Below are 24,716 nucleotides of genomic sequence, written 5' to 3'. Positions count from 1 at the left end.
TATCACAGTAAGCCAGCACTAAGTATATATTATTTTTCAATACAAAATAAACCACCATTGTCAAAGTCAAAATAACTGTATCATGTTTTGTTCATACATTAATTTACATACTTAGTTAATTGGTCTATTCTTTTTAATAGCGTCCACCTGTCATTCCTGATTGGCAGGTGTATATTTTGTAGGTAACCAGACAAGGCAATTACTGCCGTCTAGACACAAAAATACATACTGGTATTATTAACATCACAGGGTATTGTGAAATAACCTGCCAGCCCTAAAATGGTAATGGACATTATCAGCCGTCATGCTTTATTACTGTAAATAATTCTGTAGACTTTCCCATCTAAAATCACAGAACTGATCAATTACGTAGTCCCAAAGAAAAGAAAATTATCACTTGGGTATCTTGGGTGGTCGTTTTTGCTCCATTGTAGCCTATCAATAGGCATAATATAGTATGCATTTTTTCTTTGGATTTTTTAAGAGAGAAAAAATACTATAATCTCATTTCGTTCTGTTAATACAAACTGAAATATATTTAGTTAAATAGCTTATTATATTATCAAGTTATTTATGTTGTTTTACTAGTTAGATTGATCAAAGCGAAGCACCTTGCTGTAAATTATTGCATTTGTTTACACATACTGACTGTGCATACAAGTTGCATGGTACCAAAGAAGAGACTTCCATGTCAATTTTTTTTAGGTGTACTGTCAAATATTTTAGAGTAAAAACAGCTGTGGGTGTGATTGGTAGTAATATGTGACATTGATTATTTGTGCAAATACTATTATCCATTCGCCAATAAATAAATACACTTTTATTTGTTATACAGTTGTTATGCATATAATGCGGGGTACCCCAAAAATGGAACTACAATTTTTAGCAAAAATGATGGTTGCTAATAAAAACTTTAATTAAATCTCTTAAATGGTATATGACCCCCCAATTTTCTTGCAGGTAGATTAGATATGAGGTGTCACACTTTTTATTGCTGTACTTCCTGGGTGTGTTGATTAGTACTTGATACGCAGCTTATATCAGTTTTATTAGTAAACATTAACATTATCACTAATAGGAATTGATTTGGTGTATTAGAACCTACAGGAGTTGGTAGGAGCTGATGTCACTTCCTCCCAAGCCAGAGTACCGGAAGCGATGAAATAGAAACAAAATTCCTGCACCCAGTTAGCAGGAATAATCACAGGTTTTTTTTTTTTAATTCTAAAATTATGTGTTTTTCATTTCTTAAAGTGTCAGTGTGTTTTGGTGGTCTGGGTATGCATCTTTACAACATGTAAGGCTCATATTTGAGTTTAGTTCCCCTTTAAGAATCAATATGACATGTATTTAATGGATGGGAATACATATTACATGTATTATCTCTGTTTGTTCTGGACAGGCTCAGTGCGAGTTCATTATGATGATAATCTCGGTGTGGTGGACTTCCACACTTCCAGTCACACAGGTGTCATTTATGTTTCTGAGAGCGACATGGTTACGGCTAGTGGATACAGACGCAAGCTGGTCATGCTGCGAAAAGTAAGCTCAAATATATATACAGTAGAATCCTGTTGGCTCGAACCCTGTTGGTGTTTGAGAAACTATTCGACCCATCGGATAGTTTGACTTAACCATTCAGTGAACAACGTTTAAGTGCAACTCGGGACTTTGTTTTTGGTTCAAGCGTTGAGGTGTATTCGACCCTTCTGAGTTCGACCCAACAAGATTCAACTGTATATGTTATGATAAAGTTTGTTTTGTTCAACTATACCACTAGAGCGCGTTGATTTATTGATCATCAGCTATTGGATGTCAAACATTTGGTAATTTTAACATATACACTTACTCTTAGAGAGGAAATCCACTACATTTTTTCATTAGTAGCAAGGGATTTTTTTAATATGCACAATTCCCCAAACAGGAAATACGTTGTGTTCAGGGGTTATTTTATAAAGACAGAAGAGTCCAAAAAATTAATTAATTAATTCAGTGAATATGATCAGTGTTGTTATTATTAAGACATTTGTTGACGTTTACCTTGCTGCTGCCTTCGGGCCGTAAATGCCCTACAAAAATCTCCCATTAGTCAAGTCCAAATGGCCTTGCCCTCTAATTTGCCAAATTTATGGCCACTTCTTGTAGAGTTGGGAATCGGTTGGAAGTTCATAATTGATAATCGGTTGTCACCAACTGATCAAAATTCGATTACACAAACGGTTAGAATTATATGAACATAATATAATTATAGGGACCAAGCGCCCATTGGGATGTTCGCTAGAATGGATCCTATAATTGATAATTTTACCTTTAATAGCTACTTAATTTGTTTTCTAAATATTCACATGAAAAAACCATCATGATCTAAACTGGAGGAACAATTATGGTTAACATTTTCCCACATAATCGATTATGGATTTTTATAATCGATCATAACATTGGTAAAGCCAAACCAGTCAATTTAATGGATCATTGGATCATTACTAGCTTCTTGTTGATGTAGTTTATGGCAATGTGCCTGTGGTGATGATGGATGTTTGACAAATTATGTCTAGTTAATAGGGCTTGATGTTGAAATTTTGTTACCTACAGCAATTTTAAAATGTTTTTGCCATAGGTCTCACTACACAGTTGACTTCTGGGTGAGAGTTCATTCATCACGATCCACTTTAGTTCCCAATTGTGACAAATGTTATGGTTCACATATTGACTTTAGGAAATAGTGAAGAATTAATAAGTTTGTGTTGTTTAATGACACCACTGGAGCACATTGATTAATTAATCATCGGCTATTGGATGTCAAACATATGGTTATTCTGACTTGTAGTCATCAGGGGAAAGCATATACCATTGCCCTTGTCCAGTTGTGGTGCACTGGTTGGAACGAGAAAAAACCCAATCAGTTGAATGAGTCCACTGACGTGGTTCGATGGTGAAGAATTAAAACAATATGAATATTTAATGGTAAACCTTTTTGCTGAATTTTGCTCATGTTATTTTGTAATACTGTGCATTGACCTTTTGGGACATGTGTGTATAGCGCAAGAGACAGCCGAAGTGAATCGGTTAAAGAACCACCTGTTCAAACTGGTACTACAGCCAGATACTGTCATATAGCAAAACACTGAGATGGAATGTTCTCAATTTTGAAGTGAAAATAAATGCTTATATAATGTATTTTCGCAATGGTGTATGTTGTTAGTGCCAACGAGAACCCGTTCTGTTGGTAATCTTCATTTGAAGTTGGGCATTTTAACATGGGTTTCAATGGCAGATGACATCTGTGTAGTGAGACCATAATGTAAAACATGGAATTACTGTTTATCCCCCAAAATATACATTTAGCCAGCCAAAATGAGATGTACTATTGTAGCATCCTTATAAAAGGTCATTTCATTTATTTGGTTTTTAGCCAAGCTTATGGGGGCCCTCTTTGGGTAAATATACATGTCAATTTTAATTATATATATATATATATATTTTTTTTTTTTTAAATTGACTTCAAACCAAGTTTGAAAAAATCTGTTAATAAACTTTAATGTAAACATGAAATTACTCTTTATCCCCAAAAATATACGTTTAGCAAGCCAAAGTGAGAATGTACTAGTGTAGCATCCTCATAAAAGGTAATTTCATCAATGTGGATTTTAGCCAAGCTTATGGGGGCCCTCTTTGGGTAAATATTGCAAACATGTTAATTTTATTTATTTTTATTATTTTTATTAAAAAAAAAAAAAAAATTGGGGGGGGGGGTGGTGGTATCAAAATCTATATGCTAGTGTTCTTACATGTAATATATACATTGAGTTTCTCATTGTAAAAGGTCAAAATTCAAGGTCACAAGGTCAATATCAAAATTCACCTTAATTTCTGTGATTTTGTTCGTAATGAATTTTTTCGAATGTAGTCATAGTGACAAACAGTTTTGATGGTATTGTGAATTAATAACATAGTATTCTACTATCAAGGTAGAATTTGTATCCGCCTTTAATAATGTGTGGATTTTCATGCTGAAATATGCAGCAAAAAAACAGGATTTCAACACTTCACTATGAAATGGTTGTTGCCCATAGCAACCATTGATGAAAACTAATATTTTTAATGAACGAACTACATAATAAGCTTTCTTTTTGTGTTCCTTATATCAGAACTACCAAAACGGTTGTATATTACCATGTAGTGGCTGTTTGTTTGATGGCCATCTATTGTGTGATGACCAAGGAGTAACAATGTGATATGAAGTTTTATTGGATGGTATGGTGCATCTTTTATGGGCAGGGCGTAACCCAGTGGTAAAGCACTCACCTGTCGGTCTAGGATCGATCCTCGTCGGTGGGCCCATTGGATTATTTCTCATTCCAGCCAGTGCTCCATAACTGGCATAACAAAGGCCGTGGTATGTACTATCTTGTCTGGGATAGTGCATATAAAAGATCCCTTGTTGCTAATCTTAAAGAGTAGCCCATGAAGTGGCGACAGCGGGTTTCCTCTCTCAATATCTGTGGTCTTTAACCATATGTCTGATGCCATATAACTGTAAATAAAATGTGTTGATTCTGTCGTTAAATAAAACATTTCCTTCTATCTTTTGGTGTATTGTTTAGAGTTCATATGTTACACTGGTCTAGTACAGCTTTTCATGGTGTAAATGACCCAAATTATCAAACTGACCAAGTGTGACAAAATCTGTTAATAGACTTTAAGGTCTCACTACTCAGTTGACTTCCGGGTGAGAGTTCATTCATCATTGTCCAATATAGTTCCTAATTGTGACACATGTTATATATATTCTTTATTCCTCTTAAAGAGAGTTACAATATCATTAATAGTACAAGAAAATTTATCGTCCGAGAGATTATGCAATTCAGTGCTTAGCTCTAATTGGACCAATATCAAAGAGAGAACACCCAAACTTGTCTCTAATTTCTGATGAATACTGACAGTGATTTATAACATGTACAAGAAGATCTGAGTATTGCACTTTACAAAGAGTGCACAATCCTTGGGATGACTATGGTCTTCACGAAGCGCAAACACTAATGTAGTAAAGGAGTGGAATGAGCTATTTTCCAAGCGTTGTGCATTTTTAAGACTGGATGAATTTGCAGGAAATGATTAATGTCTGAAGTTGAAGAAATGTGTGATTTCCATTTTGCTTCCTCATACTCAAAAACACTTTTATTAACTATTCTTTTCCAAATTTGTTTGGGAGGAAATGTGGAAGTTTTATAAAAGTTATTTAAATATGTAATCAATTTATATTTACCAAGTATCCTGTGTATGTCTCTTGCAAAACCAACCGGAACGGGAACACACTGGTTCTTAAAACATAGTAACCTACTTGTTATAATCTTGTAGGGTAAGCTCCATGCAGGACAGTGAAGGAGATGTAGAAAATTTTATTTATGGATATCTATTCTGGCTTCAATTGAAATGGTACCGACAATCTAAAAGCCCTTTACCGGCCTCGGTGGCGTCGTGGTAGGCCATTGGTCTACAGGCTGGTAGGTACTGGGTTCGGATCCCAGTCGAGGCATGGGATTTTTAATCCAGATACCGACTCCAAACCCTGAGTGAGTGCTCCGCAAGGCTCAGTGGGTAGGTGTAAACCACTTGCACCGACCAGTGATCCATAACTGGTTCAACAAAGGCCATGGTTTGTGCTATCCTGCCTGTGGGAAGTGCAAATAAAAGATCCCTTGCTGCTAATCGGAAGAGTAGCCCATATAGTGGCGACAGCGGGTTTCCTCTCAAAATCTGTGTGGTCCTTAACCATATGTCTGACGCTATATAACCGTAAAATAAAATGTGTTGAGTGCGTCGTTAAATAAAACATTTCTTTCTTTCTTTCTAAAAGCCCTTTCTAAAGCCAATAACTCGTTCTCAGTAATGGTGTTCCATAGTTCACAGCCGTAGAGTGCTTTAGATAAGCACAAAGTGTTGACTAACTTCAAATTAGTGGCTGGATTCAGACCGTGTGGGTGGCACCCTGATTGTAATAGTATCATACTTGTAGATTTGATTGTTTTACATGCTTGTAAAGTCCGGTCACAGTTATTTAGATGCTTATTTAAAATGATACCAACATGTTTTATAGAATGCATACAGGGTATTTGTTTCCCATATAAAAGGAGATGTGGGTCTGTCTCTTAACAGAAATTAATCATTTGACATTTTAGCGATGAAAACGTAAATCTCCATTTCAGACTATATTGTTGGCAGATTAATAGCATAGCCTGCATATTGCCAGTTGTAGGGGAGATAACAGCAATATCATCGGCCTGTGTAGGGCATGAAATGTGGACATTGTAAGCCTTCTGGCTGTATTCTGCCCATGTTATTTTGTAATATTGTGCATTGACATTTTGGAACATGGCTGTATAGCGCAAGAGACAGCCAGAATGAATTGGTTAATGAACCACCTGTTTGGACCGGTACTACAGCCAGATGCGGTCATATAGCAAAAAACTGAGACAGAAATGTTCTCAATTTTGGAGTAAAAATAAATGTTGTTAGTACCAATGAGAACTCATTCTATTGGCAATCTTCATTTGAAGTTGGGCAATTTAATATGGGTTTCAATGGCAGATGACATTTGTGTAGTGAGACAATAGGTAAAATGCTCACCGAAGGCAATTTTGAGTGCCACTATGGCAGTTTAAAATCTGTAACTTTTGCAACAAACCAAAAATAGTCTCTTCCACCGATGGCAATAATATTTAGCCATCGATGAAGCCCCTCACCGACAGCAAATCATATTGCAACTATGGCAATTGCTGTGAGTCAAAATCACAAAATTGTTTCTGAATGAGTGAGCTGGTCTAGAAACATTAAAGGCGCTCTGTCACAGATGGTTGACCTAATTAATGACCTAACAAAGTATTATCTGAAAATATATACATTTGATTTGTCACTGAAAGTACTTTATTTAACCATCTACATAACTACCATAACCCACTAGTGATTTCCCTAGAAATTAGGCAAGGCATGGTAGACCAAACACTTTTGGGGCACTTTCACCATTTTCAGGGCACTTGTTTTTCATTAAAAATACAATTTTTTTAAATTAAAATACACGTTAATGTAATTTATGTGCTTGCTTTAATAAATGAATGGCAAAAGATATAAAAGGCATATTTTATTAATTAATTATACCTTTTTGGGTGTGTTATAAAGGCAATTTTAGAATTAATTACTGAAAAAGGTTTGTTTAATCTATGGGCAGCATGGCGCTGATTGAGGCAAGATGGTGCTAGACTATTGAGGCATGGTGCTGCACCATGCTAAAACAAGCTAGGGAAAACACTACCCACTTATTACTGATATTTTCTAAAAAATTAATTTACTTATGTCGACGGTTCAGGAAATTCAGGAAAAAATCACAGCTATTCGGAGCGAAGAGGTGTATCGTATTATTTTTGTAGTCACGTGATGGGCAACCCCCAAATAACCACAGTGTCAAACGATTTTCCAAGCTCATATAACGAGAACGCATGACATAGGGTAAATCGAAAGAAAAACAATGAAAATAAGTTATAAAAAATATATATAAACATATACTGAATCATAATAAGCTTATACCCCGGTACATTAATTTATTTTAGCAACAGAAGCATTTTATGCGTCGACGATCCCGACTAGTTAGGCCTTTGCATGTACAGGTAAATTTATTTAAACAACGCATTAATGTTTCACTTTGTCAAATTTATTATTATATAAAACATTCCTTAACCCCCATGGGTAATTACAGCTGGCTTGGGATAAGAATTATTACATTTTTAAAGAATACTGTAAGCTAGACAGTGTTTATATACGAAGTGGTTATATATATGACGGCCGTGTATATGCATGGCCTCCACTAACGAGGGCTGCCTATAAACACAGACAAAATGTATATAAGCGGTAAATAAGTACCGGGTATTTGATGATCCATATTACCGAACCACTTGGAACAGGACAAATACATACAAAGTACAAACAGGGGAATGGGGATTCAATATGAATCTAGCGGATTGCTTGTGTGTGTACGTTTTCCATAGACACCTACCCAGTTTTTCTGCCGGAAAGAAATGTTTGGGTATAGCACTATGAAATTAAATGTTTACATTGTGTTTGCTGAATGCAACAGCAGTCGATAGGGGATATGGGGGGGGGGGGGGGGGGGGGGGGGGGGGGGGGGGGGGGGGGGGGGGGGCTCCTCCAGAAATAAAATGGGTTAGGTGTCGGATTAGGGTTATGAAAATCATACAGTAATAATAAAGTCATTAATTTTGTCAAAAGGTTAACTTAAAATTTGTAAATCTGCAAATAAAATTTGGGTATGGCGCCATACCCATTTTACCCTGCTGCCATATATGAATAGCATAATATTGCCCCTGCAGTACTATAATAATAATAATAATAATAATAATATATGAATGAATGAATACATATAAATAAATAAAATTATCAGCTGCTGAGAGATTATGTGAAAAAGAAAATAAATACACACTAACTACGGACAGTACACAAACTAACAGCGGGGGCTTGTAATTAGAAGCAGTCGGAAGGAAACATGTTTTTGAACAAAACAAACAAACAAAAAAAGAAAGAAAGAAAAATTAAACAAGAAAATAACCCTCGCCCCCCTCCCCCCCCCCCCCCCAAAAAATAAAAAATAAAAATAAAATAAATAATAATAATAATCGCTTGCTCAATCCCCTGCTTAAGCAAATTTTGTTTTCTTTTGTTGTTTTTCCTGATAATTGTCAGGGGGAGTGTGTCACCCACTGTAAACGTTGCTTACCTGTCTAGACACCCCTTGCTAAAATTCCTGCACACGTGCCCGCAGTGGTCCTGTGTACGATAAATCTGTATAAAAAACACAAAAAAACCCCACACATTAATAATAAAAAAAAAATAATAAAAATAAACCAAAAAAATAAATAAAACAAATAATAATAAACAAAAATCATGAGTTTATGTTCCAACTATTTATTATTTTATTTCAGCGTATTCGCTGGGGTGGGTTTTTTGTCAAGAAATAATATATTTTAAATTATTTTAAAGTCTCTATACACGGTGGTCGTGCACAGTATATAAAATTCAAAGGTACTTTACACGGCTGTCGAATATATAGCCTCTTCAATACTTGGTTTTGTCATACGTTTTAGACTCCTCATAAAAGAGTTCCAATTTTTGAAAATGAAGCTGCTCACAGGTTGTCATGGGATTCCCTCAATCATGGTTCAATTAAAATGTTTTGGGTGATACAATAGCGAGGTTTGGTATTCAAAATTAATGTAATATTTATTTATAATCCCTATTTAGAGAAATAAGGCCCACTAAATCTGTGATTGAGTGCCTTTAAGATCAGTGATGTAACATTTCTTTTGCAGGCCAACTCTGTTCGTGGTGTGATCATTGCAGAAAAGACCACAATGTCATCTCAGTATTATTCAGATCTGCAGAGATTTTGTGTCCTTGAGATCGGATTTGTCCTTCTTCCTGTGACCAACCAAACTGAGGCTGCTGGACTTCTGGCTCAAATGGTAAGACCTAAAACTGAAAGTCCTACCGGTAAGCTACATGGAAAGTTAAAGTTTGTTTTGTTTAACGACACAGCTAGAGAACATTGATTTATTAATCATTGGCTATTTGGTAATTTTGAGGAGAAGGTTTGGTATAGTGAGTGAAAATAATGACCTCAGAGATGGATTAGAGCCATATCGAATTAAAATATAACAGAATTGCGAGCTAAATAGCGGATGATTAATTATACAAATATCTCTCTCTTGAAAACATTACCTGCAGTTTTTTTGGTGGTTTTGGGTGAAATTTCTATTTCACCTGCTAGGTCGCTATTTTGAGCCTTGTGATTTGTCATATGAAACTTGAAAGGTCATAAATATCCACTAGCATTTCTTAGATCTAATGACAGAGACCTGAAGTCAGAGTTCATACTGGTCATGGAATTCATGGAAAGTCATGAAATTTTCAAATGTCATGTTCCAAGCCTGGAAAGTCATGGAATTTTTAGCTGGGTCATAGAAAGAGTGGCAATGAAAACGTAATATTATGTTGATGATTGTGAAGAAATCCTTGAAAATCTTTTAAAAGGTCAGAGGAAAATGTATTTTAAAAGTGGAATTTTGTCGATAACAATATGTATGAACCCTGAATAAGATCTGATTGCAATTACAATGATTAAACCTTTATTTGACCTTGAAAATGTGGGTCAAAAGGGCCCTTCTCAGATGTCCATCATATCAGAATGAAAAACACCATGAAGTTTAGTACCACCACCACCACCACCCCACCACCCACCCCCCACACCCACCCCACCCCCCAGATGGTACCAATAAGTCGAATTTGCTGGGTCTGGCCCATGAACTAAATGTGCTGTTATGTCATTAAGTGATGAGATGAGGGAATAATGGAGCAAATTTTCAAATTCGGGCAAAAATGATACAGATATTCAGGTAAAAACAATAGAGATATTCCAGTAAAAATGATACAGATATTCAGGTAAAAACGATAGAGATATTCCAGTAAAAATGATACAGATATTCAGGTAAAAATGATAGAGATATTACAGTAAAAGTGATACAGATATTCAGGTAAAAACAATAGAGCTATTGCAGTAAAAATGATACAGATATTCAGGTAAAAATTATAGAGATATTCCAGTAAAAAGGATAGAGATATTCAAGCAAAACAAGCTGGGCTGAAATGTTTTCATAACATATTTCCATTATCATTCTATTCACAATATTAGTTGTAGTCCATGTAAAAATGTGTAGGGATTCATTTACAACCAGATATTGCTGTTTGGCAGTAATGTTAATATGAATAAATGTTGTTATCCAGATTAAGGGATTTTCGTTTAATTTTGTGGGAATTCAACCTGCTCCCCCCCTACAAAAATGGGATTCGGTACGCTTATGTGAACATTCCTTTCATTTCTCTTCCTTCCAGGTTCACTGTGAAGGAAAACAGGAGAGCAACCCATTCCTGAGGCGACGTCTACTTCAGCAGGTTGATCCAGCTCTTGTGATGTCTCTACAGAAGGTTCCTAAACTGGGTCAGGTCAAGGCCTTGCAGCTTCTTGAAGCATTCCACAGTAGGTTGATGAACAGCTCTCTGCTTTAACTTTTCCATCTAGAAGCCAGATGGCTCCTACTTGTATTTTTATATATAGATAGTATGAAATGTTTTAGCCGCCAATTGAAAAATAAATAAATTGCAATGTAGAGGGGTAGCATAATACTGTATAATACTTTATTTTCGCGTGGAATTTATTTTCATGAAAATAAAGGCCGACTAAAAAAACATAGTCTCGTTCAACTATAACTCATTAGTTTCTAATTATCGAGCTAATAGTAACAATGCAATGTCCCTCCTGTCACGGAAAAAAACAACACAAAACACAAAATCTGCTTAAAACTTTAAATCAAGAACACGATGCAAAGTACATACATGATAATAAAACAATACTAACATTAAAAAGCTTTATGCCGTTTTCCTTCGCAAGTGCTAGCGATCAGTTAATCAGATAGTGACTACACGTGTTGTTCGGTGGCATTATTGGCAGCTTCAAAAGATATCGCTTGTTCTGCAGACAAACATTCTTTAGGATTTGGTAAACCTTATAATTTTGGTTTCTGAACTGTATTCAGCCACTTAAACAACGACATTTTAGAACTTTACCAATGCAGATACATTTTCGAAATGAATGTAAGCGCTACATTCATAATGCACGTCGCGACTTTACACTAAAGATTTTGCCTGTTAGCCAATCACAAATCATTTTTAATTAGTATTTTGACGGCAATACACTCGTGTGTGCATATTATGGTTTTACTCATTACAGCAGATCTCTACTGTGTACAGTAGGCCTACTCGTGTGTGCATATTATGGTTTTACTCATTACAGCAGATCTCTGCTGTGTGCAGTAGGCCTACTCGTGTGTGCATATTATGGTTTTACTCATTACAGCAGATCTCTACTGTGTGCAGTAGGCCTACTCGTGTGTGCATATTATGGTTTTACTCATTACAGCATATCTCTACTGTGTGCAGTAGGCCTACTCGTGTGTGCATATTATGGTTTTACTCATTACAGCAGATCTCTACTGTGTGCAGTAGGCCTACTCGTGTGTGCATATTATGGTTTTACTCATTACAGCAGATCTCTACTGTGTGCGGTAGGCCTACTCGTGTGTGCATATTATGGTTTTACTCATTACAGCAGATCTCTACTGTGTGCAGTAGGCCTACTCGTGTGTGCATATTATGGTTTTACTCATTACAGCAGATCTCTACTGTGTGCAGTAGGCCTACTCGTGTGTGCATATTGTGGTTTTACTCATTACAGCAGATCTCTACTGTGCAGTAGGCCTACTCGTGTGTGCATATTATGGTTTTACTCATTACAGCAGATCTCTACTGTGTGCAGTAGGCCTACTCGTGTGTGCATATTATGGTTTTACTCATTACAGCAGATCTCTACTGTGTGCAGTAGGCCTACTTGTGTGTGCATATTATGGTTTTACTCATTACAGCAGATCTCTACTGTGTACAGTAGGCCTACTCGTGTGTGCATATTATGGGGTTTGTTCTACAGATTAGCCTCATGACCGGTGATCCGGCAAAACTAAGTTCCGTTTTCAAATCAAAATTATTGATATCAGTACTACTACTTCTATTTTTTTTTCTTTTTCTTTTCTGTTTTTGTTTTTTTAGGGGTTGGGGGATTTGCGAAAATAAATGTTCGCGAATTGACTCATTTTCATTAAATCGCGAAATTTTATCCCGCGAAAATAAAGTATTATACAGTAATACATAGTTTGTTACTCTTCTGAGACTTTCTAAATTTTGATACGTAGAAATGCAAATTCAGCAGAAAAATCATAGCTTTGTTTACATTTAGTAAAAAAAAAAAAAATGTTTTTTAGCAGAATTTTCACATATATTTGGTGAGTAGACTAGTACATTGAAACCCTACCTAACGACCACCCTGGTATTAAGACCTATCCACTATTAAGACCACTTTTATAAAGACTGGAATATTTCCGTATCATTTTATAGGTAAAACTACCCCGGTATTAAGACCATCCTACTATTGTGGATTACGACCAGTAAAGTCAGTTCTAATGGTTGATTTCCACCCTGTCAAAGTGACCATATTATGATAGCAAATTTTCTGCATTTTTTGTTTACACAAGTGTTGAAAAGATTTCTTTGTTTTTCCTGATTGTTAACAAATGACAGGTAGTACAGTCAAAGAGTAATCATGTTAGTTTAATCTGTGGAGCATAAAAAGGATCCTGGTACCTTTAGTTTCCGGAAAACATTGTCACCTAGTTAATATTAATGAGCGATGTAATGCACTTGTTTGGTTGGTTGTTTTCATACTGCAGTCAGTCAATTCAATTCTTTATTGCCATAAGCATTTGCTTATTGGTACAAACAATATACATGTACATGAGCAAACAATCGTGACAGAAGTATGGCTAGTGAAGAATATAAATAGACAATTGAAGCATGATATATTAATAAATTATCTAATTATCAGATTTCTGCACTTAAAGGCTTCGACCAAATATTTTCCTAGATTACAAAGCATTTTTACCTTTAAACAGTAAAGCAACTCTATAAATTTGAACATAGAAGGTCTAAACCAATAATAGCTTTTAATATTATATATTTCTTATATTACTAAATGCAGAACAACACAACACAAAATGATATTCATCTTCAACATTTCCACTATTATATAACAGACAAACTCTCTCAAATCTATTAATATTTCTATATCGGCCAGTTTCAATTGTTAAGTTATGTGCAGATAGTCCTAATTTAGTAATACATAGAGAATAATACATGAGTTTCTGTTTGATACCATTTATCTTACAACGAGTTGTAAGATAAATGGTATCAAACGGACACGAATGTAGTATTCTATTTCTTACATACCTCTAAACAATGAAAATGTAAACAATATAATGAACTAAAGTATATGTATGTTGTTACAGAATGTAGCCTAACTGGGTCATGGCATATGGATACTTGGCTTTAAGCATACATACCACGTCATAACCAAATCACTACTGTACTAACAGATCGGTTTTCCTTAAAAATAGAGCACTCTAAAACATTTGCCAACCACTCAAAAATGAAATTGATGAAAAGCAAGCATTTTAATGCGGGGAAGCATTGTAATAATACAGCTAATTTTGAATTTGAATGACGTCAGTATTCCAATGACATCACTTTACATCTCCTTACAATGACACTAACCTGGGTCATGACCTCTCAAAAACGATCTCCAACATACATTGTATACGATTTTGATACACAACGGTGATTTCCTACTCAGGTGTGTAAGAAATTCTTTATACACATTTGGGATTGATTTAATCAACTAATGCTGCATACTTTAACTATCAGTGAAGAATTGGTACAAAGTGGAACATTTCGCAGATATATTCAGCTGATAAAAAAAGATTCTGCCTTGCTTGATCAAATATCCTTTGCCTAATTAATGACAAATAATACTCCGTTTTTCTACCAAGATGTTCCTGATTATCCCATATGTATCCAAAACCTAATTCATATAATAACTTCCTAATAGATGTAACCCAATTATTCTTTTTTATACATATAGTTTTTAACTCGCTATACATTATATGTAAAATTCAATTTTTTGTAGAAATCAGTTTTAACCAACATTTAATCAAGTGACCTGCATACATTCCGATTACTGTGACATGCTAATTAGATACATTTATAAAGAAACACACTGACTACAAATTATGTAACTTATTAAGAAGAGCATCACTGTAATTGCTGTTAATGCCCAGCCCAGAATGTTGATTACTCTGAAAATGCCTCGACATGTACATATATTATCGTTTAGTTAAAGATACTCATTCACCGTCATCCGAACGAGACAGGGCAGACCCAATTGTTAATTGGAATATCGCTCCAAAGGTGACAGACTAATCCAAGTGTTATTTAGAGAGGTGACATTAACAAAATGAGTTTGTGTATTTTGAGCGAGTTGTGTCAAAACACTGAACACAAAACATGAATGTTGTAGTCATACTATCACTATTTCGATATATAGAGGATATTCCCCGAGAGTAACAAAAGATAGTGCCAGCGATATCTCCTACAAAAGCCTTTAATGGATGATAAACCTTTATACGCAACATCATTATTAGAAATGTCAAATTCAGCAATAGACAATAGACACATTTTTCACATATTTCGACTAATATTCAGTATTTATAAATTTATATTGACATTAGTTCTCAATTCTATTTAGTGCTCACTGTAAATAATTCAAATAAATGATATTTGCAATCTATTTCTTGTTATAATTGTATATAGTTTGGAAGAGTAATAACCTGCTAATAAGACCACCCCGCTAATAATACCATATTTATTAAGTCCCATGGGTGGTCTTAATAGCAGGGTTTCACTGTACTACTTTCTGCAGTCATGTAGTACTGAGGTGGAGGGCATGATCTAACTCTGTTATCACTCACCGGAGGTACTTGGTCCACAACATCGAACCTCTTTGCAAATTGGTGGATCCATTCTCTGGTAGAGTATTTTGACATTCCAACCAGTGCATCACGACTGGAATATTGAAGGCCATGGTCTGTGCTATCCTGTCTGTTGGAAAGTGCATATACAAATCCCTTACTGCTAATGGAAAAATGTAGTGGGTTTCCTCTAAAGACAGCAGGTCGAAATTACCAACTGCTTGATATCCAACAAATGATCGATGTGCTCTACTGGTGTCGTTAAACAAAACAAATTTTTCTTCATGTAGTATCAGTATAACCTGCTGGTTATGAAAGAAAGTTTGGTTTTTCTTGATGAAACATGAGGACTCAGTCTTTGAAGCATTTGACCACCTGACATATTTTGAAAGAAAGAAAGAAATGTTTTATTTAACGACGCACTCAACACATTTTATTTACGGTTATATGGCGTCAGACCACACAGATTTTGAGATTTTGCTGTTGCCACTACATGGGCTACTTTTTCCAATTAGCAGCAAGAGTTGTTTTATTTGCGCTTCCCACAGGCAGGATAGCACAAACCATGGCCTTAGTTGAACCAGTTATGGATCACTGGTCGGTGCAAGTGGTTTACACCTACCCATTGAGCCTTGCGGAGCACTCACTCAGGGTTTGGAGTCGGTATCTGGATTAAAAATCCCATGCCTCGACTGGGATCAGAACCCAGAACCTACCAGCCTGTAGACCGATGGCCTAACCACTACGCCACTGAGGCTGGTCGACATATTTTGAAGTGCAGTAAGGGGAATAATAAACTTTTCGTCATAGATTAGGTTTTACAGATGTTACTGAATGGTCTGATCTGTTGTTTTGTCAATTTTTTAGGTTTACGTGGAATTTGTGAAGCATCCACCGAAGTAAGTTTTATTTACACATGATTGGTTTAGATTCATCTCATTAATGTGCTTTCCTTTCCTATAAGAAAGAGCATAAAAAAGATTCCTTGCTGCTGTTTGATGAGACATCATCGGTCAAGATGGTGGTTTGTTTTAAATTATAACAACGTTATAACGTAAATATATAACACAATACGTTATAGAGGAACGTAAATTTATTCAATTGTAAACAGTGTAACATATGTAACACAATATTTACGGAAACTTTTTGACAAATACATAAGTTACTCTACTATAGAGCAACACATATGAATGTCAATAATTTCCCCCATACATGTACACAGGGTTACAACTGGGGGTAGATTACTGCAACATTAACCTCTCTGTAACATTCTCTCTAAGCTGTTAAAGGTAAAGTTTTATTAAAAATGACGTGTGCGACTGAAAGTCTGTTCGGAAAATAATAGGGCAGAAATTTTATTTGACAAGCTACATCCGCTAACGTACCACAAAGAACAGTGTCAAGATGTCGTCAGCCTTTCTTTTGGTCAAGTGACTAACAAGGTGTCCCCTTTCACATGTTTGGTCAAGATCTGGTGACAAGAAAGAACAATGATTTATGTTGTAAGCTTGCAGACAGGTCCAACAACATCCAAATTGAATGGCAACATGTAGATGGTCATTCGGGTGAACAAGGTAATGAAGCCGCAGATGCGCTCGCTAATAAAGGAGCAGCTGTGCTTAATCACGACAATGTGAATAGGTCAAATACCACTACCCCAAGTCTGTTAAACAGGCTGCCTACAACTGCATGCAGTATAAATAAGATCAGCACTCAAATTACTAGCCAGTACAACACAAGTCGTAGAGCAGCAACATTAAACTGCCCTCAATGCACATCGTCAAATGATGCTTACATGATAAAATGCAGTATTTGTTCCTGCTGGAACCACTATCAATGTACTGGTTAGCATACTTATTAGCTGTACAACTTTAGCAGTACTGGAAGAAAATATCAATGTTTGAACTGCACTCACGTTCCATCGAATTTGGTACAGCTTCCAAAGATTCTATTACCGGTACCACAGAGGACGTCGATCCAGAGCTTGGTGCTAACGTCCCATTTGTCGACAGTAATGTTAAACTACATGTCCACGAGACACATGTTTCATGTATTAATACAGCTAGTACATAAACTCCATCAAGCTTTTATCCCAACTGCTCAGTGGCCCAGTCTCAAACTGCCTTGCCTGTTGTTATGCAAAGTAATCTGATTCAAACGGACATACCACCTGTCAACTCAAACAACGTTGATTCCCTATCAATGACTGATTAATATAAACAAACAGCTGCAAAATCTGTGCGACTTCAAATCTGCTGTAAAGCAAATGCCTTTAACTAGTAGTGATATCACAGGAGTAAAATATTGTTTAACTTGGAACAAGATATTTACATCGCAGTTCTTTATTCAAGCCCAGCATACTCTTCTGTAAATGAAGACATTTTTAAACACCTTGAAAATGTTACAAAATATTCATTGTTAGGTAATTGCTTCATTTGTGGTGATTTTAATGCGCGAACCAATCAGGAGCCAGACTTCTGTTCTGTTGGAAAGTATCCGGGTGTCCCCGATCTAATGACTGACTTTATGCATCTATCCAGCTCACCCATGGTCAGAAATAATTTCGATCCAGCGTTAGTCGACACTCATGGCAAAAAACGTATTCAGGTTTGCAAGTCTGCTGGGCTTTGTATAATTAATGGTAGAACCCTAGGTGATTATTTGGGTCAATGTACTTGTTATAGTTATACCGGGAATCCCAGTACAATCGATTACATGCTAGCATCAGAAAATCTTTTAAGAATGATAAAATATTTTTATGTACATCAGCCAGATATTTATTCAATTCATTGCATTCTATCATGCAATATGTCAACAGGTACCTGTAAACAAGTGGAATATAATACACCAACAACATTCATTCCTGTATTTATGTGGTCAGCTGGTGATGAAAACCATTTTACATCTGCCTTACAAAAACCCTCAATACGATCCCAAATAGATAACTTGCTAGAAATTATTCTAATACTCAGTCTGTTGATTCTGTTGTAGTCTTTTGATTCTGCTGTAGACTCTCTGACTGGTATATATACTCATGGAAAAAAGTTCCTGTGCATCATTAAAATTTCAGTAAGACTTATATTAAAAATTTTTATAAATATTGTGTTTTACATAGAAGTACTATTTATCTGTTAAAAGTAGAGTGATCTTCTCCTGTCTTCTAAACCTGACGTACGGTATACACAATGCTTTGTGCGCTGTCAATGACGATGTAACAGAATAGCATATTGAAGTACTGTCATGGTCATACTTTGTGATCACCTACTCGGATGCATACAGTTCTTCCACTGACTGGCCTTAATTCAGGCATGTATTGGGATGTTAAACTTGAAATTTTCAAATGATTCCATATGTGTACCCCCTTGATGTTGATGATTTGTTAACGTGATGTCATGTGTCGACTCTCTAAACATCTAATTTAAACTGGTCATTTTATATTAAAATGATGTGGATCAATTTTGGCTTTAGTCAAATATGGGACAAGCAAGGCTCTTTATACCCTCACAGAGATACACGTAAGTTGAAACAAATACTCGAGTCGAAATATATAAAATTCTGGTCAGATACTATTCAAAACAATGATTCTAAACATACAGTCTATTTAAATCAGAATTTAAATTAGAAAACTACCTGCTCTGCACATCAAACATTCGAACAACGCAGACAATTTACCAAAATGAGAATCAGTGCACACAATCTTCACATTGAACTTGGAAGATTCTGTAAACCTAAAAAACTTATTGAACAGAGGACTTGTTTTGTTTGTAATTCTCAAGCTGTGGAAGATTAAAAACATTTTAGACTGTCCTATTTATTATGTTGAAAGGCAACAACTGTTTGATAAGTTATACAATTTATATTTATCATGTCATACAATAATGGTGATATCGAAATTCTTAACCATGTACATGTATTAACATTTATTGACGGCTGTATTTCTAAATGTAAAGTTCTTGTTCCAGCTGTCAGTGTGGCAGTAATTTAATTTAATTATTTCCAAGTATTTTATAATATACTTTATTCCTACAAATATAATACAAACTTTGTTTCTCCGTCTGGCATGTACATTAATATTGTTGTTGTTGTTGTTGTTGTTGTTGTTGTTATAGATGTTGCATGTTTTTTTATTTGTTTGCTGACACCAGCTTGTTTGGTAATATGCAATAAATTAAATTGAATTGTTAGAGTAGCCTGTGTGGTAGCAGTGGGTTTTCTATCACCCAATCTGGACCAAGTCACAAAAGTTAACCAATTTTGTTAAACGCCAAATAGGTATACATGTAGTTTAATGTGCTGAGGTGTCATTGATTATATATTACTTTCCTTTCCTTTCCCACTGCCATAATTGTGACCATGCAAAAAAACATTGATAGATCTCTTAAATATGCACACTATTTGAAAAAGACATATATCTGCCCATATAAAGTATTATATTTAATTTTTTTTTTTTTAAATGTTTTTTCAGGCTTTATCCAAGATTGTGGGTGCAGCATGTGCTAGGAACGTAAAACAGTTCTTTGACAACACATGATTATATACAGTGACAGGATCAGATCTCTTCCACATTCCCGTCCATGGATCTTCAAAAATGATGAGGGACCTGTTTGGTGTAACCATTGATCCGATGCTGCATTTGCATCCACTTCCTAGCTGCACATTTAGCAAGTCTCAGTGTTTTTACAAATCCCAGATTTTAGGTTGTAATCCTAAAACAAAATCCCAAAATTCTTGCCTGAGTCTCCCAACCACTAGTGGTGGTCATTAGTGCTTATGGGCAACTGGCTTTGTGAACACTAGGATGAGGAAGTTATAGGAGTGTAGTGTTCAGACAAGTGTCCTCTAAGGAAGTTGTAGTAGACACATGTAATAATTGAACATGTGAAAGGACAGGACATTCCATCTATTAATTGTATTAAATGAGGGATTTAATGGTATAGATAAAGCTGCAGTCATCTATTAATGGGATTGACAGGACTATAGTCCAGGCAAAATAGTGAAAGACCCATCACAAATTGCAAAAGTTATAATTTCAACTGTATTCAACTCTGTATGTAGTTAAAATAATATATAAAAAATATATCCAATACCAGTATTTTTATTATGTCCAATACCAGACTGGGGTTTTTTTGTTGTCTGTTTGATACATACAAGAAAAGTTATATTTTATTTCAGCAATAAAAACATTTATTTTTATTTTATTGTGTCGGCAATTTCCGCCTGGGGAAAAAAACACGTGACCAGAATGGTCGTTCTGTCTTTTGTGCCCATTCACTGTCTGAAATAATTTTAAAATAATTTTAAAATAAAATAAAAACAGGATTTGCTGGTTTGAAGGTAAACATTTAATTGTTTTCAGCCCGTTACCCCACATATTTTGACTTGATTTGTGTTGATTAAATTGATGCTAAAAATGTAAGCGCTGTAAAAAAAATCAATTAAAACATTTGGAGGAAGCTGAACATGTTGTATGCATATCCTGCAAATATATGTATATGTTTTAAAAATCTCGGAACGGTGAAGCGTTGTCGGTTATTTACAAGACGACTTCTCATTGGATGTAAATAAAAGCAGCGGGGATTACAGAAAATGCGTTAGCAATGAACTGCAGTGTTTACCAAGAGTAACATATTGCTATCAGACAGCAATGAAAGCATCACATGCGTAACTTCATATCTTATTGCTATCACACAGCAATGAAAGCATCACACGCGTAACTTCGGGTTCTGGCATTAAACAGTATTGTAAACATTCTTCAGCCATTGACCATCGGTAAACCGTTATCATTTTGTTAACCTATTATGACCATTTTATAGCCCGTAGCCTTATTCGATAGGATAGAATGTTTTATTTTACAGAACAGAACTGTATTTAAATTTACAGGGACAATTGTGTTGGTTTTTGTGTTTAGGTTGTAGTTTTCTTTAAGTCTTAATTTCCTTAAAACAAATCAAAATTCCCACTATCGTTAATTGTGGAAGTTTAGTGGACATTGCATTCGCTAGCTGCAAACGCAAGTATAATACAAGTTTGCAATTTATAGGGAATCGTGCCTGACAACTTTAGGAAAATTATAGGTATGCTAGGTGTCACGTGAACAGTACATGCTGGTACATATTTTAGTGTTCTTTCTGTTTAATATTCTGACAATATCGTCCGAAAGTAGATAACTTTGAAAATGTTTCAAGCGGGAACACCCCTGCAGCACCAACTGCAAGAGGGGGATACCCTTACACACACACCCTTTTCGCCGACCCAATGTCGGATTCCTTACGACGCCTCTGTTAATTACACATATGGGGAAACATGAACGACAATGTTTTACATGTCAGTATAGGACAGGGTTTACACGACACTATTAAATAATAAATAGTATAAATATATAATACAATAATACAATACCTCCAGTGGTGTGGTATATATTGATATAGACTGACACAGATATGGTCTTCTTAATTTATCATTAATTATTTTAATTAATTTACCGACACCTATTTTATTACTGGTCAATAGTTCTTTAAATTTCAGGGTATTGGAATTGAGATAAAAGTATCGTTTTAGGCAATATTTTCGGGATTCCTTAAAGAAGGCACAAGAGAATAATATCATTAAGTCACATAGTGTGCATCGTCCTATTTCAATTGGGAGGTAGTGATTCAATGCTCTAAATTTAAGTAGGCTGATCTACAGTTTTTCAGGCATTATGGTGAGGTATTGTTCTAGTGTTAGGTTATCTTTAAAACGTGTACGTTTACCCTCTAGACGAAGTTGCAATATTACTGTTCCACGTTTGAAGATACTGGCCATGCTGACTTAATTTGATCTGTTCAAGATTTTTTTTAAAAAGAATCTTTTGGGTATCCATATATCTGTCATACCTGTTAAATAGTTGTTTAATATGTCGGATCCAAGTATAACTTTTCATTTAGGGAAGAGTCGTGTAACATAAATTCATGTAATAAAAACATTAGTTTTGTTTGTTTGCCAGATACAATTCTAGTCCAGAAACTAATCATTCTTTGTTGAATAATTAATTTAAGTGTTCTACGTCCTAGTTCACCATATAACATGAATATCTGTGCGTTTTTTAACAGGGATATTGTACGTACTGTCTCTTTATGTTGGTCTACTTTACGTACTGTCTTTGTAATGTTGTTCTACTTTACTGTAGGTATTCTCTATATATGTTGTTCTACTTTACTGTACGTACTGTCTCTGTATCTTGTTCTACAACTGAAGGTATTCTGTGTGTATGTTTTCTATAATACTTAGCATTTATGTAGCCCCGTACTTCGCAGGTATCATATAAAAGGTTCTACGTTACCAAATTCACATTTTACTTTACGGTTATGTGTCGTTGGACCACACAGATAAAATGAAACTAGTATACTGTCTCGGTACAAAGAAAAATGTGTGCATGATATGGATAATAGAGGTAACCTAATTAATGTTTAACGCACGTACCCTACACATTTTAATGACGGTTATGTGGTATTGGGTGTCAAACAAAATGAAATGGATAGCACAAAGAAATTGCATTAAAATGTTGCTTTAATCTGAGTGAAGACTCGCATAAGGATCATTGGGTATCAAATAAACATGGCATATAGTCCTCTTAAAAATATCAGTCAGTAAAGTAAACTCTGTCCGCTAGGGGTTAGTCCACTAACACCCTTGACTCCACACTGATTACCGACCTAAAACAATATTCGAAACGTACGTGTATATTTATAAATAAAAATACAACGTAACACACACTAAACATTTAGAAAGAAAGGGGAAAATATATATTGCATTTCAGAACAATTACATTTTTTTCCAAGCTTTACAACTCTACGACAATGCTGCCAAACTTGCCACGGCTGGTAATCTAATAACACATAACATATTGTTATAAACAGTTATAAGTAAATTGTTTTATTTATGTCGACTCGGAAGGTTTAGTCCAGGAGCCAGGTCGATTTATTTATGTCAGAGAGTCGGGAAGATTTGGACATTGATTCTTGTATAAAAGTATGTGTATATTTCAGATCTGGAACTCTTACGTGCCTAAACCTGTACGTTAATTGGGAATTTGCATACTTTTAATAGTACGTCAATTATTGTTCGATCTGCTGCTACCCCAAAACAACAGTCCACGGGACAGACACCAAATTTCTGTTATTGGGGAGATTAAACGCTTTAATTATTATTATTATTTTTATTTTTTTGTGATGCTTAATATCCAAACTTTCCATTTTGATTTGCTGGATTTTCATAATTGGTCAATTTGACCTACAATTTCAAGGTCAAATGAAGGTAATTATTTCTGAATATATAATACGTTGGGTTGTTTTTTTAATTCCTTAATATTGATCAACAATGTTCATATTATTACTTTGGTTTATAGATATATCCATTGCATATCTAGTAGGGGTGCTTCTTGATTGAAATTTCAGGTGCAGATCCATAATTTAACGAAAGGTGGAGATGTTTAGGAAAAGGTTACGTCCACATTTTGTGGCATGGTTTGTTAGAAATGAGTACCCATGCTTACTGAGGCCTGTACATGGTATGGTTTATGATGAGGGTGGGTGCAGGTTATGGTGAGGTACCCACTTAAAAGTGACCTTTAAAGGTCATTTTGGGTGTCATTTATCGCGAAACAATGTTTTTACAAGTGTCTAAAACATGTATTTTAAAACATTAATGGTAGCACTTTGCCTAAAGTGGGTACCCATGCTTATTGAGATCTGTGCTGGGTAAGGTTTATGACGAGGGTAGATACCCACGCTAAATTGACCTTTATTGAGATCTAGATAGAGTATGGTAAAAGGTAGGTACTCGTGCCATTTTGACCTTTAGGGGGGTCATTTTAAGCTAGTTCGGGTCAAAATCGAAATTTAAAAGAAATACATTATTTGTTAGTCTCTGGTTCTCTGGTTACCATATAACATGTACAAATGTGAAATACAAGCTCAATGAATGAATGAATGAATGAATGTTTAACGACACCCCAGCACGAAAAATACATCGGCTATTGGGTGTCAAACTATGGTAATGCAAATAAATAAAGTGATGATCAACATCAATATAATAATTCAAGACTTTTACGGATACTGAATTTTACTCAAAACTTCAATTTTGTGCTGTATTGGCCATTCTCAAAGAGAATGTTACACCCCTGCACCACGGTGAGGTTACAGC

At 35.3% G+C, this 24,716-nt stretch overlaps 1 protein-coding gene across 2 annotated transcripts in view; it reads left to right on the top strand.

The window, feature by feature from the left end:
* The window catches only part of LOC121389048 (Fanconi anemia core complex-associated protein 24-like), a 33,819-nt gene extending 11,128 nt beyond the window's left edge, over positions 1 to 22,691 (top strand). Inside the window, exons 2-7 of one of the 2 annotated variants that reach the window (XM_041520663.1) lie at positions 1,403 to 1,542; positions 9,378 to 9,530; positions 10,957 to 11,101; positions 16,401 to 16,432; positions 18,525 to 18,602; positions 19,999 to 22,691. In XM_041520663.1, the coding sequence (XP_041376597.1) occupies positions 1,403 to 1,542; positions 9,378 to 9,530; positions 10,957 to 11,101; positions 16,401 to 16,432; positions 18,525 to 18,602; positions 19,999 to 20,064 (614 nt within the window). In that variant the 3' untranslated portion in view covers positions 20,065 to 22,691. The remainder of the gene's footprint in view (positions 1 to 1,402; positions 1,543 to 9,377; positions 9,531 to 10,956; positions 11,102 to 16,400; positions 16,433 to 18,524; positions 18,603 to 19,998) is intronic. The other variant, XM_041520664.1, reaches the window with a different exon arrangement.
* The last annotated feature ends 2,025 nt before the right edge of the window (positions 22,692 to 24,716 follow it).

This window comes from Gigantopelta aegis, chromosome 14 (genome assembly GCF_016097555.1).
Source record: "Gigantopelta aegis isolate Gae_Host chromosome 14, Gae_host_genome, whole genome shotgun sequence".
In the NCBI taxonomy this organism is placed as follows: domain Eukaryota; kingdom Metazoa; phylum Mollusca; class Gastropoda; order Neomphalida; family Peltospiridae; genus Gigantopelta; species Gigantopelta aegis.
Note: the sequence above shows the minus strand (reverse complement) of the source record. Positions and strands in the feature narration are given on the sequence as shown.